Source organism: Euwallacea fornicatus, chromosome 37, assembly GCF_040115645.1.
Source record: "Euwallacea fornicatus isolate EFF26 chromosome 37, ASM4011564v1, whole genome shotgun sequence".
NCBI lineage: Eukaryota > Metazoa > Arthropoda > Insecta > Coleoptera > Curculionidae > Euwallacea > Euwallacea fornicatus.
Window position 1 is genome coordinate 948,610 of NC_089577.1, and position 9,991 is coordinate 958,600.

At 44.7% G+C, this 9,991-nt stretch overlaps 2 protein-coding genes across 5 annotated transcripts in view; one reads left to right on the plus strand and one right to left on the minus strand.

The window, feature by feature from the left end:
* LOC136349373 (titin-like) overlaps positions 1-7,699 on the minus strand; it is a 44,681-nt gene extending 36,982 nt beyond the window's left edge. For 3 of the 4 annotated variants that reach the window (XM_066300880.1, XM_066300879.1, XM_066300882.1), the window contains exons 1-15: positions 7,516-7,699; positions 7,334-7,466; positions 6,320-6,433; positions 5,514-5,688; positions 5,201-5,381; positions 4,755-5,147; positions 4,429-4,650; positions 4,193-4,375; positions 3,946-4,143; positions 3,340-3,747; positions 3,094-3,285; positions 2,283-2,848; positions 2,031-2,235; positions 1,140-1,980; positions 18-966 (exon numbers count right to left, since the gene is read on the minus strand). In XM_066300880.1, the coding sequence (XP_066156977.1) occupies positions 18-966; positions 1,140-1,980; positions 2,031-2,235; positions 2,283-2,848; positions 3,094-3,285; positions 3,340-3,747; positions 3,946-4,143; positions 4,193-4,375; positions 4,429-4,650; positions 4,755-5,147; positions 5,201-5,381; positions 5,514-5,688; positions 6,320-6,433; positions 7,334-7,466; positions 7,516-7,534 (4,779 nt within the window). In that variant the 5' untranslated portion in view covers positions 7,535-7,699. Of the gene's footprint in view, positions 1-17; positions 967-1,139; positions 1,981-2,030; positions 2,236-2,282; positions 2,849-3,093; positions 3,286-3,339; positions 3,748-3,945; positions 4,144-4,192; positions 4,376-4,428; positions 4,651-4,754; positions 5,148-5,200; positions 5,382-5,513; positions 5,689-6,319; positions 6,434-6,620; positions 7,054-7,333; positions 7,467-7,515 lie in introns of those variants that run through there. The other variant, XM_066300881.1, reaches the window with a different exon arrangement.
* Positions 7,700-8,336: 637 nt separating this feature from the next.
* LOC136349376 (uncharacterized) lies at positions 8,337-9,921 on the plus strand. Its single transcript, XM_066300887.1, has 2 exons — positions 8,337-8,733; positions 8,790-9,921. The coding sequence occupies exons 1-2, from the start codon at positions 8,481-8,483 to the stop codon at positions 9,815-9,817; spliced, it is 1,281 nt and encodes a 426-aa protein (XP_066156984.1). The 5' UTR covers positions 8,337-8,480; the 3' UTR covers positions 9,818-9,921.
* Positions 9,922-9,991: the final 70 nt, after the last annotated feature.

Sequence of the window (9,991 nt, forward strand, 5' to 3'; positions counted from 1 at the left end):
AGTTTCCGAAATCTTACCACGCAATATTGCAATCTCCCTCTATCCTCTTCGGTCAAATCCTCTTTAGTTTTCTTCAGAAGAGCCTCATTGGTGATCTCATATAGGGCTATTGCACTAGGCAGCAATGGCTCTAAGACCACCCAAGCTCCTGGTTCTGACGTTAAGTTCTGCAGCTCCATCAGAGTCTTCCTGGTATCTTCCAGCAGTAATTCTGGCACCACTGTCTCAGAAGCCTCTTCCAGTACCACCACCACGTTATCCGCATAAGCTCCTTCGGGTTCAGAAAGTGCCAGTTCAGTCATACTTTCCCTTACACTGCGCACTTTCTCTTTAAGCTCGGCAAAAATATCTCGCAGAGCTTCATCAGGGGCACTCGCCAGGGTAGTCTCTAAAGTTTTAAGGGCGGTGATTCCTTCCCTCAGGACACCAGCCCCGTTTTGCGGAGTCAAATCCATGATAAATGAGTTCAAAGTGTTGGTCACCCTCCCCAACTGCTCCACTGCTGAGACTGTGGCCTCAGTCTTGCGTTCTGCAGTTTTCTCCACCAGAGCGATTAAATCTTTATGCAGCGTTGCCAGTTGTCTCAGCGCTTCCAAGAGAGCAACGTCCTCAAGGTCTCGTTGCGCAGTTTCGATGTTTAAGAGTAGATCGCTGACGGCTTGAAAGGTGTCAGCGTGCACAATCTGGCTGACTTGCTCGAAAACGTCCTCAAAGACCTCCTGGTGATGAGAGGAGGGTTCCGGGCTGGCAACGTTGGCCTGAATACGAGTGAGCGCCGTGATAACGTCCTCAATGGCGGATGCGAAGGTTTCTAAGACGTTGAGGCAGATTACTCCCGCGTGCCTATCTCCAGGTTGTTGGGTTTTTATGACGTTGAGGCCGCGGGAAAGCTCCCCCACTGGATTGGAGATTTTGTCTAAGATGGCGAGACGCAACTCCTGCGCCACTGACTTTTCACCGGCGTACCTAGTAAGAAGTAATAAGAAAATGGAAAATCTGACTGAAAGTACAGGGTGATTCAAATTTGACTCCGTTAATTTTAACCAAATCTAGAGTTGTCTAGAACGTTGAGATTTTTAGCATTTTTCACGACTTTTAATTGAATCTCCAAAACCTGAAACTTGAACTGCTCAACGAACCTTATCGCCTGCTTCTCAGCAACTTTAGTCTCCTTAACCAAACTCTTGATGGGTTCGCTCAGCTTCTCCAAAATGGCCTCACACAGCTGCCCATAGTTCTCGTCCTCTTCGGCATAGGCCACGTACCTTTCCAGACTCTCCAAATTCTCCTTAATCTGCAGCGTGGGGGTCAAAAATTTGGACAAAACATCCAGATCTTTGGCCGAAGACGAAGGTTCCGACCCGCTGCTCGCCAGAAGACCTCCTCTTCCGTCTCTCAGAATCTGGATGGCCTTGTCGAGTTCGACTTTAATCTCCTTAATGGTGATGCACACCTCCTGGATTATTTTCGAAGGGGTGATTCGGCCTGACGATTTAGAGCGATCCAACTCTTTTTCTAGAAGGGTTATCTTTTCCACGTCATCCAGAGTTTGGTGCAATTGCTCGGAAGTATTTTCCAGGATGGCGCTACAGGTTTTCTGAATTAGAGTATGTTCTTTACCCTTCATTGCCACACATTTCTCCACCACTCCCAAACTTTTTTGCAGGTCAAAAACTGGAGGTGCTAACATCTCTACTATAGAAATTTCCAGGTCCAGAGGGGAGTGCTTTTGGTCCAAGCTTTCAAACACAGTTTCAATGTCTCTGATTGGTTGAGAAATGCTCTTCAAGACATCTAAACTGCGATCCGCAGCTGCAGATGAGGACTTCAGAGCGCTTTGAGCGACAATCTCCTCCTCCACTTGGAGAAGACGGGTTTGGACGTTGTTTAAAGTTTCCATGAGTTCGGTGATTATTCTGGATTCCTCCAATTTTAGCTCTTTTTCCTTGGCCTCGCGACTTTCCAGATCAATCACCAATCCTAAAACGATTACTAAAAAACTCTGAATAAATTTTGGAGAACCAGCTCACCATCTCCCTCTTCGCCTTGCAAATCCCTGATAACATCCGCCTGGATAGTTTCTTCGAAAATATGACTAAACTGCTTGGGTTCCTCTGTAAGGTTTACTCGTAGATCTGAGCCGATTTCGTGGGTAGTTCGAGGTGTTAGAGGACGCCTGGCCTCACCAGCCTGGTCGTCATCGGGTAAACTAGAAGTCTCAGTAATAGCAGCCACCTAAAATTTATTTTTAAACTCTAACAATTCGATATTATTGAATTCACCTGGAAAGCTCTTTCCTCTTCCAATTGGTGCCTCTCCGAACTCATGGCGCTCTCAAAGTCCCCATAGCTCTCACTATCTAGTTCCGCAGCTCCTGCAAGGCTCTCATTGTTAGAGTCTGTAGACATGTTCTTGGAGAGGCTGTAGTAACTGTTGCTTTGCTGAGAATCCGTTTTCCGAGGCGGCCTCATTGGCACGTCGCCACTGCTCGAAGTAACATCTATCTTGAGCTGCTCAGAGGTCACCGAGGCTTGACCAGCCTCGTCGGTGATGGAGTATATCTCCTCTACATCGGCCTCAGTTCGCAAGTCGTCATCTGCGGTCACAAAGTAATCGTCTGACACATCGACCACCACGGCCTCCATCAGCAAATTCCCTGAGGTCGAGGATTCTTTGATGAATCTCAGTGGTGGTAGTTCTACGATGTTGTGCTCGCTAACGTGCTCAGAAAGCTGCTCAGCGTACATTTCCACGATTTGCAGGGCTTCATCTTCAGTGAGGTCAGGGGTTTCGTAGAGGGAGACTGAGACTTCTTTACCGTCGAATGAGAAGGAGACTTCTCCCGTTCCTGTTGGAGAAATGTCATGCTTAGTCGCTTGACAAATAGGCTTTAAATATTTCACGACTCAGGTTAGATACTTGTAGATTTGACTAGTGACTAAATGCAAAAATTGTTAATATAATTCTGCATCGCTTGCGTCAGCAATGCCAGGGCCGTAACATTCAGTTGGAAGTCAGTGGTTATCAGGACCGTAATCGACTAGTTTTTAAAAGATTTCAAAAGTTTCTGCTTTAGAATTAATTAGTATTTACCCAGAGTCAGAGATTGATCTCCTGCAGTGTCATAGAGCTGGGATGTCCTCTCCTCATGGATGGTGGACAGGGATGGTTGCCTCGCCAGTTCCGCCCTCTCTTGCTGCCTCGCCCTCTGTTCCTCGAACCCTAACAACGAAGCTGAACTGGCAACAATCCCCATACAATTCCGGGCTTCGCAGGTGTAGGTACCTGGAACCTTTCCTTTAACCCTCAGGAACCCAACAAATTCACTGATTTATGTACCCAAACAGCAGGTGCCGTCCTCTCCGGAAGTGATGCGATGTATGTCTCCAGGCTTCAACTCAACCCCATCTTTGTACCACTTAAGTATGGGTTGAGGAACTCCAATGACTTTGCACTCTAGATTGACAGCGCCCTCCTCAGAGAGGACCGCTCGGAGGCACTCCAAAAATTTGGGTTTTTTGTAGTGTTTGGGAATGGTCAATCGCAGGAAACTGGAGGTCACGGAATGGCCAAATTCGTTGGTGGCCACGCACTTCCATTCGGCTTGGTCGTTGAATTCCAGCTGCCTGATATCCAAATGATACACACCCAGGTTCTCCTGGTGCATGAAATACTTATCCGGCTCAGTGTTTATTGGTTGATCGTCGCGGTACCACGCGAGGGTTGGGAAGGGGGTGGTGACGCTTACTATGAAAAAAAAAACGCATTTGTAGCTGTTGAAGCGATGAAGCATCATTTTCGCTCACGTAATTATGTCGCGCATGCGCATTCGGATATTTCGCAGCTTTGCCGTTTTCTTACACATTTTCTCAATTTTCCTTTTCAATTTAAGAAACCTCCCGCTTCGAAATTTTATAATTCACACAACTTCAAACCGAAACTCACCATGAACAGTAAACCTGAAAGTCTCGTTGATTTTGGCCTCCATGCTCTTAAGTCCCTGCAGGAATTTGGGCGCTTGACTCGCAGAGAGCAGCTGCGCCCTCTCCTCATCACTCAGCTGACTCTCAATGTCCTCCACTGTGAGTTCTGCAGAGCTCCTCGCCTCCCCCATGCAGTTTTTAGCGATGCAGCAGTAGGAACCTACAAATTTCCTATTTCAGGCATAGTAAAGAAGAACGCCTTTGCCGACCTAAAGAATTAGTCCCGGTGAGCTGATACACATCCCCAGGGCGCAGCTCCTGTCCATCTTTAAACCATCTAAGCAGGGGCGTAGGAGACCCTACTACTTTACATTCAAAAGACACCAATCCCTCCTCGGTTAATACTGCCTTCAAAGTGTCCAGGAATCGAGGTTTTTTGAAGTGTTTTGGAACTGAAATTTGCTCTGGGTAAATCCCAGAATAGTTCTTTTTAAGGGCGATTTACTTATCATCTTAATATCACAAGTGGAGATGGAGATGGCGCCCTCTTCACTTGTGGCCACGGCTTTCCACTCGCCCTGGTCCTCCGCCTCCGTGGGGCGCACCTCCATGGTGTATCCTCCAAGACCATCTGCCAAGCATTTGTACCTGCTGTTGGGAGATTGGTCATCAATTTTACCTTGGGAATTGTACCAGGCCATGGATTTGGGCCAGGGAGGTACCGAAACTGTAATTTTGTTATCAGATTATTATTATTTACCTCACGAGTGCAGGAACCGACGTTGTTTTGTAAAATATATAGCGGCTAGTTAGAAAAGACGTAAGACTTACCTTGGCAGGAGAGTCTCACAGGGTCTCCAATTTTGATTTCTTCGTTCTCTAAGTCTCGTTTGAATATCGGCGGAGGTCCACTGGGTACGGGACTTCCGGTCACTCTCGATTTGTCAGCGGAATGTTCCAGCATGTGCACCCTCGAAGTAGAAGTAGCGGTTCCCATGCAATTGGTGGCCTCACACAAGTAAGTCCCCAGTGAGGTAGGATCGTCGTTGGGATCCACGGTGAGGGCGAAAACATCCCCCGGACGTATCTCTTTACCATCTTTGAACCATCTCAGCAAAGGTGTGGGAACTCCCACCACTTTGCACTCCAAGGCGACGGTTCCCTGGTTCGTGAGGATGGCTTTGAGTTCCTCGATAAATTGCGGTGATTTGTAGCTTTTGGGCACTGCAATCGCCCTTTAACTGTTAAAGCTCAACGTGTAGTTATTTTTTACTAACCGAGGACATTTAGATGGCACCCTGAGCTAGAGGACCCCGCGAGATTCTGGGCCTGGCAGACCCACTTTCCCGAGTCCTCAGTAGTCACTGGGGCCACATCGACACAATGAAACCCTCCCTCGTTGACAAACCTGTATCTTTCTCCTTCGGTGACGTTCTGATCGTTTTTGAGCCATTTTATCTGGACGATAAATTAAGCCTTAGAGACAGAAGCGCTGCCAATTTCTCTTACATAAGCAAAGCGTGATTCAATGTCCGGTGTTTTCCCCGTTGCTAATCTTTGATTGACTCACTTAAGCCTATTTTTACGTACCGAAATGTCGGAACTGCTTCTGATTTCCACCAGGAATCGCGTTCTCGTTCCGACCTTCACCGAGAGGTCGTGCAGCCTCCTCAAGAAGGCCGGACGCTGGTCCTCCAAAGCGGAGTCCGACACCCTCAGTTCAATATCGCGGGAACTGATGCCGGTGGGGGATATTGCGGTCACTCTGTATATTGTTGGATTATGAGGCTTAATCACAAAAAAAGTTCAAGGAATCAAATCAAAAGATTCGCTCGCTTTATGGAGCAGAACTTGGGCTGAAATGGGCCTCAATGGCAATATGCTTTGTGACTAAAAAGTTGATAACTTTAACTACAAGCTACGCTTAAACCCAATTCGCAATGGCAGAAACAAGTTATTTTTGACTTGAAGTATACGAATTTCCATTAATTAGATTTTCCATTAATTGAGAGTTTAATAATTCGCCAATTGCAATGCAATTCCTTGCTGAATACTGTAGGAAGTAGTTATTTGGAATGCACGAATTGATTTGTCCTACTTATAGGGGCTCGTATTTTTACAAAATTATCAATTTCATCATCACCCTATATAGGATTTAAGTCCTAACGATGCTCAAACTTCATAAATTGCGAATCACTGTGTAACTACAGACTTAGGACCCATGGATAAAGGGCATCAGCGCGTTAGTTATTTATTTCTCGGAAGGGTCACGTGTCTCCTATCAAACTAGAAAGTGTTGCGCTGTCGCTACTGCGCGTGGATGTTCAGCGACGATTTCGGGAAATGGAAACCGGATTTGCCAGTTTGGTTTACACTCCCCTCTTACTGGTAAGTACCTATATATGCCGGCATCACTGCTCTGGACACTGTCCAGGGCGAGTTGCACAGTGTTGCCGCTGATGTGGAGTCGCCGGCGGCGATCGGGTGCCACGGGAGCGCCGTCTTTCGACCTAAAATTCCCCAAAGAATGTTTTCAATTCCTCCGAGGTCCGAAAATATGTTCAAATTCAACTAGCGCGGCAAATCTATTTTTAATCGGGTCGGACGCATTCGGTTTAAAATTAGACGTTATTAACCAAACTAGAGCGCAATGGAGCACCTTTTAACGCACACGATTCAACTCTTGGGGAGACTTACCCTTGCGAAGAGCCGTTCTCGCAACAGGGGAGATGCCGCCCTTTGCCGGAGGAGCACTTGCAGCAGCTACTCACTTTCTGGCCCATCTTTAGGGCTACGAAAGAACCGCCAAGTCCATTGCCGCCGCTTATAAATCAACCGGAGGTCGCCCTTCTAATTTGGTCTATTTGCGTCTGTGACCGCGGGTCTAAGTGTGAGCAGAAAGTCAAGGCTCGGAAATTGGGATATTGGCCAAATTGGACATGTGATCTAAAGATGCTTAAGGCGGAAAATTAGCCGACACTTTAATTAACAACGGTGCGGATCTTGGCCTCCTTTATTGACACAACACTACTGAAGGAAAACGTGGTTTTCGAGGAATAATACGTGCCCGTCCCGCTCTCCCCCCGACGACTGACCCGACGACTTTTCAAATTTTCCGACGCTAGGGACGCGTCCGCTAGTACGGGCCGCCCGAAATAACTTTCTTCTGTTTTCATGCACTGGAGTTCCAGAAACCCCGAAATCTGTGTCAGTTGCATTTAGCCCAGTTTCCAATTCCCCTCCTCCGGCAAATCATCGCAATAATTTTTTTCCGTATAGTCTCGCAAAATTCGAAATTTCTAGCTTGATCAATGAGATCCCTTAGTTGTCATCGCTCCAAAAATACACCGTTCCGAAAATAAACCAAAACATCGTGCGATTTAAAGAAAACAAAGCCCACTTGCTCTTACCAATTAATTTCGGTATTCCGCCCCAACTCGTGGAGCTCCGCTTTTAAGACAGCGCTGCCTCCCTCTGAGGTAGTCAAACATTGTTCGTTATCGTCTCGAAATCTTGGGGGTAAAAGTTCCGGGTTGGTCTCCCCTAGTGCAATCAAAACTACACCCCCGATAATCCTCAAAGCTTCCCTTACCTCGGACAAATTTAATCATAGCGCTTATTCTTGAAGATGATGATGTTTCAGTCGGAATGGCGATGGCTCATCAAGGTCGTGTCGAGCGCTAAAAAATCGGGAAATACATCGGAAGATAGTTACGGTGGAATTCGGGCGATATAAATAGCAGTTTATACTGCGGCGAGGCGTCGGGACGCGTTACTGGAGCACCGGGACGCTGCTTGGGTCTAAATGCGTTCCTGTTGTACGTCACCGCGTATACAGGACGATACCGCAATCGGTGCAATTATAACTTATCATAAAGAAACTAAATATATTCAAAATCTTTTTTTCGCAATGCAGGTGTGACATTCGTAAACCTACCAAAAAAGACTACTAATTTTTCAGTAAAAGAAAGTAGTAGAATTAGAACCTCAGTTCAGGTTACTACAAACCCTGTCTTTTTTAATGCATATTACTCGAAAATCCCTTCGAATTACTCTAAAATTTTCGGAATTTTCACTACTAATAAAGAGAAGATGATGTTACGTCATAACTGTAAACGTAAAGCAAACCTTTAATGTCGTAAAATGATCCTGAGAGCAAAAAAAACGAGAATTTACGAAATTACTAAAATAGCCTTTTTTTTTCGTGTAACCAATTTTTCGCGCGTGTTCTACAATATATATGTCATTTTTCTCAGTGTAACACCTCAAAACCCCACCTTAACACTCATTCAAGGCATTATGTCCGTCTGGCAAAATGTCTCTTTATCGAAGAGAATGTATAAGAAAAGGACATGAATAAATTCCGGTCATAAACAAACAAAAATTATGATTTTAAACGTCACTGTCACTCGAATTTAACCTCCCTTTCGTTTTATTGTTTACAATTATTGTTAACACAGAATTTTGTGGCAGAAATTTACAAAATTATCACATAAAATACCCAAAAATCTCCATAAGTCGCTTTCAAAACCATCAAACACACCTTTAGCCATCCTCATGAGTGCTTGCTCCCTTATTTGCGATGTCTGCGGCAAGGAAATACCCTCATTTCCCTGCGGGCTCAGAGAGTTGCAGAGACATCAAAAGTTTGCTCATCAATCTTGGGGCCCCTCAAAGCGTCCTAATATAAAATGTCAGGAAGAAGGATGCCCGTTCTGGTGCTACAAGTTAAAGGCGTTTCGCAGCCATCTAGAAAACGATCATAGTCTAAAGCAAGAGATGGAAGAGCTTTGGTTTCGGGACTCAAGAGGTAAATTTTCAATCCCATTATCCACGTTTAGGAGGTAAATATGGGTTTTACAACAGAATTTGAGCTATGGAAATCATCGGAGGAATTGCAAACTTCAAGTAGATGGGTGCGAACAGGAGGTAAAACTGACAAACTAGTGACCATACATTATTACTGCCACCGGACTGGTAGGGTTCGCTTAACTTCCAAAAGGAAAAAGCAGAATTTAAACTCTTGCAAATTAAACAACTACTGTACCTCCACTATATCTTTAATCAATTCTCCACAAGGCATTAAAGTGCATTATTACCCAATACATTATGGTCACGACTCTCAGCTAAACTCCACATCACTAAGTGTGGATGTGAAGGATGTAATTGCATTAGAGCTAATGAAGGGCAAGTCAGTTTCTGAAGTCTTTAGTGCCCTTAAAGGAAGCAATATTGTCGAAGTTACTAGGAAGCATGTACATGCAATTGCAGTAGAATATGGCATAAAGGATTTTAGTTTGAAGAGCGAATTAGGTCAGAAACGAAGCACCATTAAACAGAATCATATAATAGCAGCAAATGCCTGTGATATGCTTGTAGTCAAGTTGGAAAATGAATGGAAAGTCAAATCATCTCAAGGAGTTTTTACAGTAAAATTGGTTCATGACAGTTGCAGGTGTAAAGTGAAATGCCCTCGTTGTTTAGTGTGTATGCATGCATATTCATGCACTTGTGAGCATTATTTAGCTGGGCAAAATATGTGTGAGCATATCCATAAAGTATGCTTAATGCTGCCACAAGTTGAAACTTGCCCTGAGGAACCTATGGAGAATCATGTTAGTCGAGAGGAGGTGCGAAATAACGCCCAAAGTATTCTCAATTTGTGTGACCAGGGAGAAGGTAGTAATGCAGATTGGGAATCTGTGAACAATCTCTTGAAGCAGGCAATTGATTTCATTACAAAACCGCGGATTTTAAATGGAGATAACGACAATACCAACATTGTGGCTGACGATAATTTACTGTTAATCGGGCCTACGGCTACTGATGATTTGACAGAAGATCATGGGAGCACCTATTCATTATTGGCCATGGCAACTACTTATACTGATTAAAGAGTAAATCGAAGAAAAGTATTTCTCAGAAGAGTGTTAACGTAAAGAAACATGTAGCATTTTTTAATTAATAATTATTCCTAATAAAAGTTTTTTTTTTCTAATTTCTAGTTTTAATCATGTTCCGTATTTTATCTAGCCTGAGAGGAAATGTTGAAGGAACTGTGTCATGAA

What these genes read in the sequence shown, in the direction of transcription:
- LOC136349376 (XM_066300887.1), top strand. Translation starts at nt 8,481, where the DNA reads ATGAGTGCTTGCTCCCTTATTTGCGATGTCTGCGGCAAGGAAATACCC. An exon ending in TTGGTTTCGGGACTCAAGAG is followed by an intron (nt 8,734 to 8,789) that starts GTAAATTTTCAA and finishes GTTTTACAACAG; the next exon opens with AATTTGAGCTATGGAAATCA.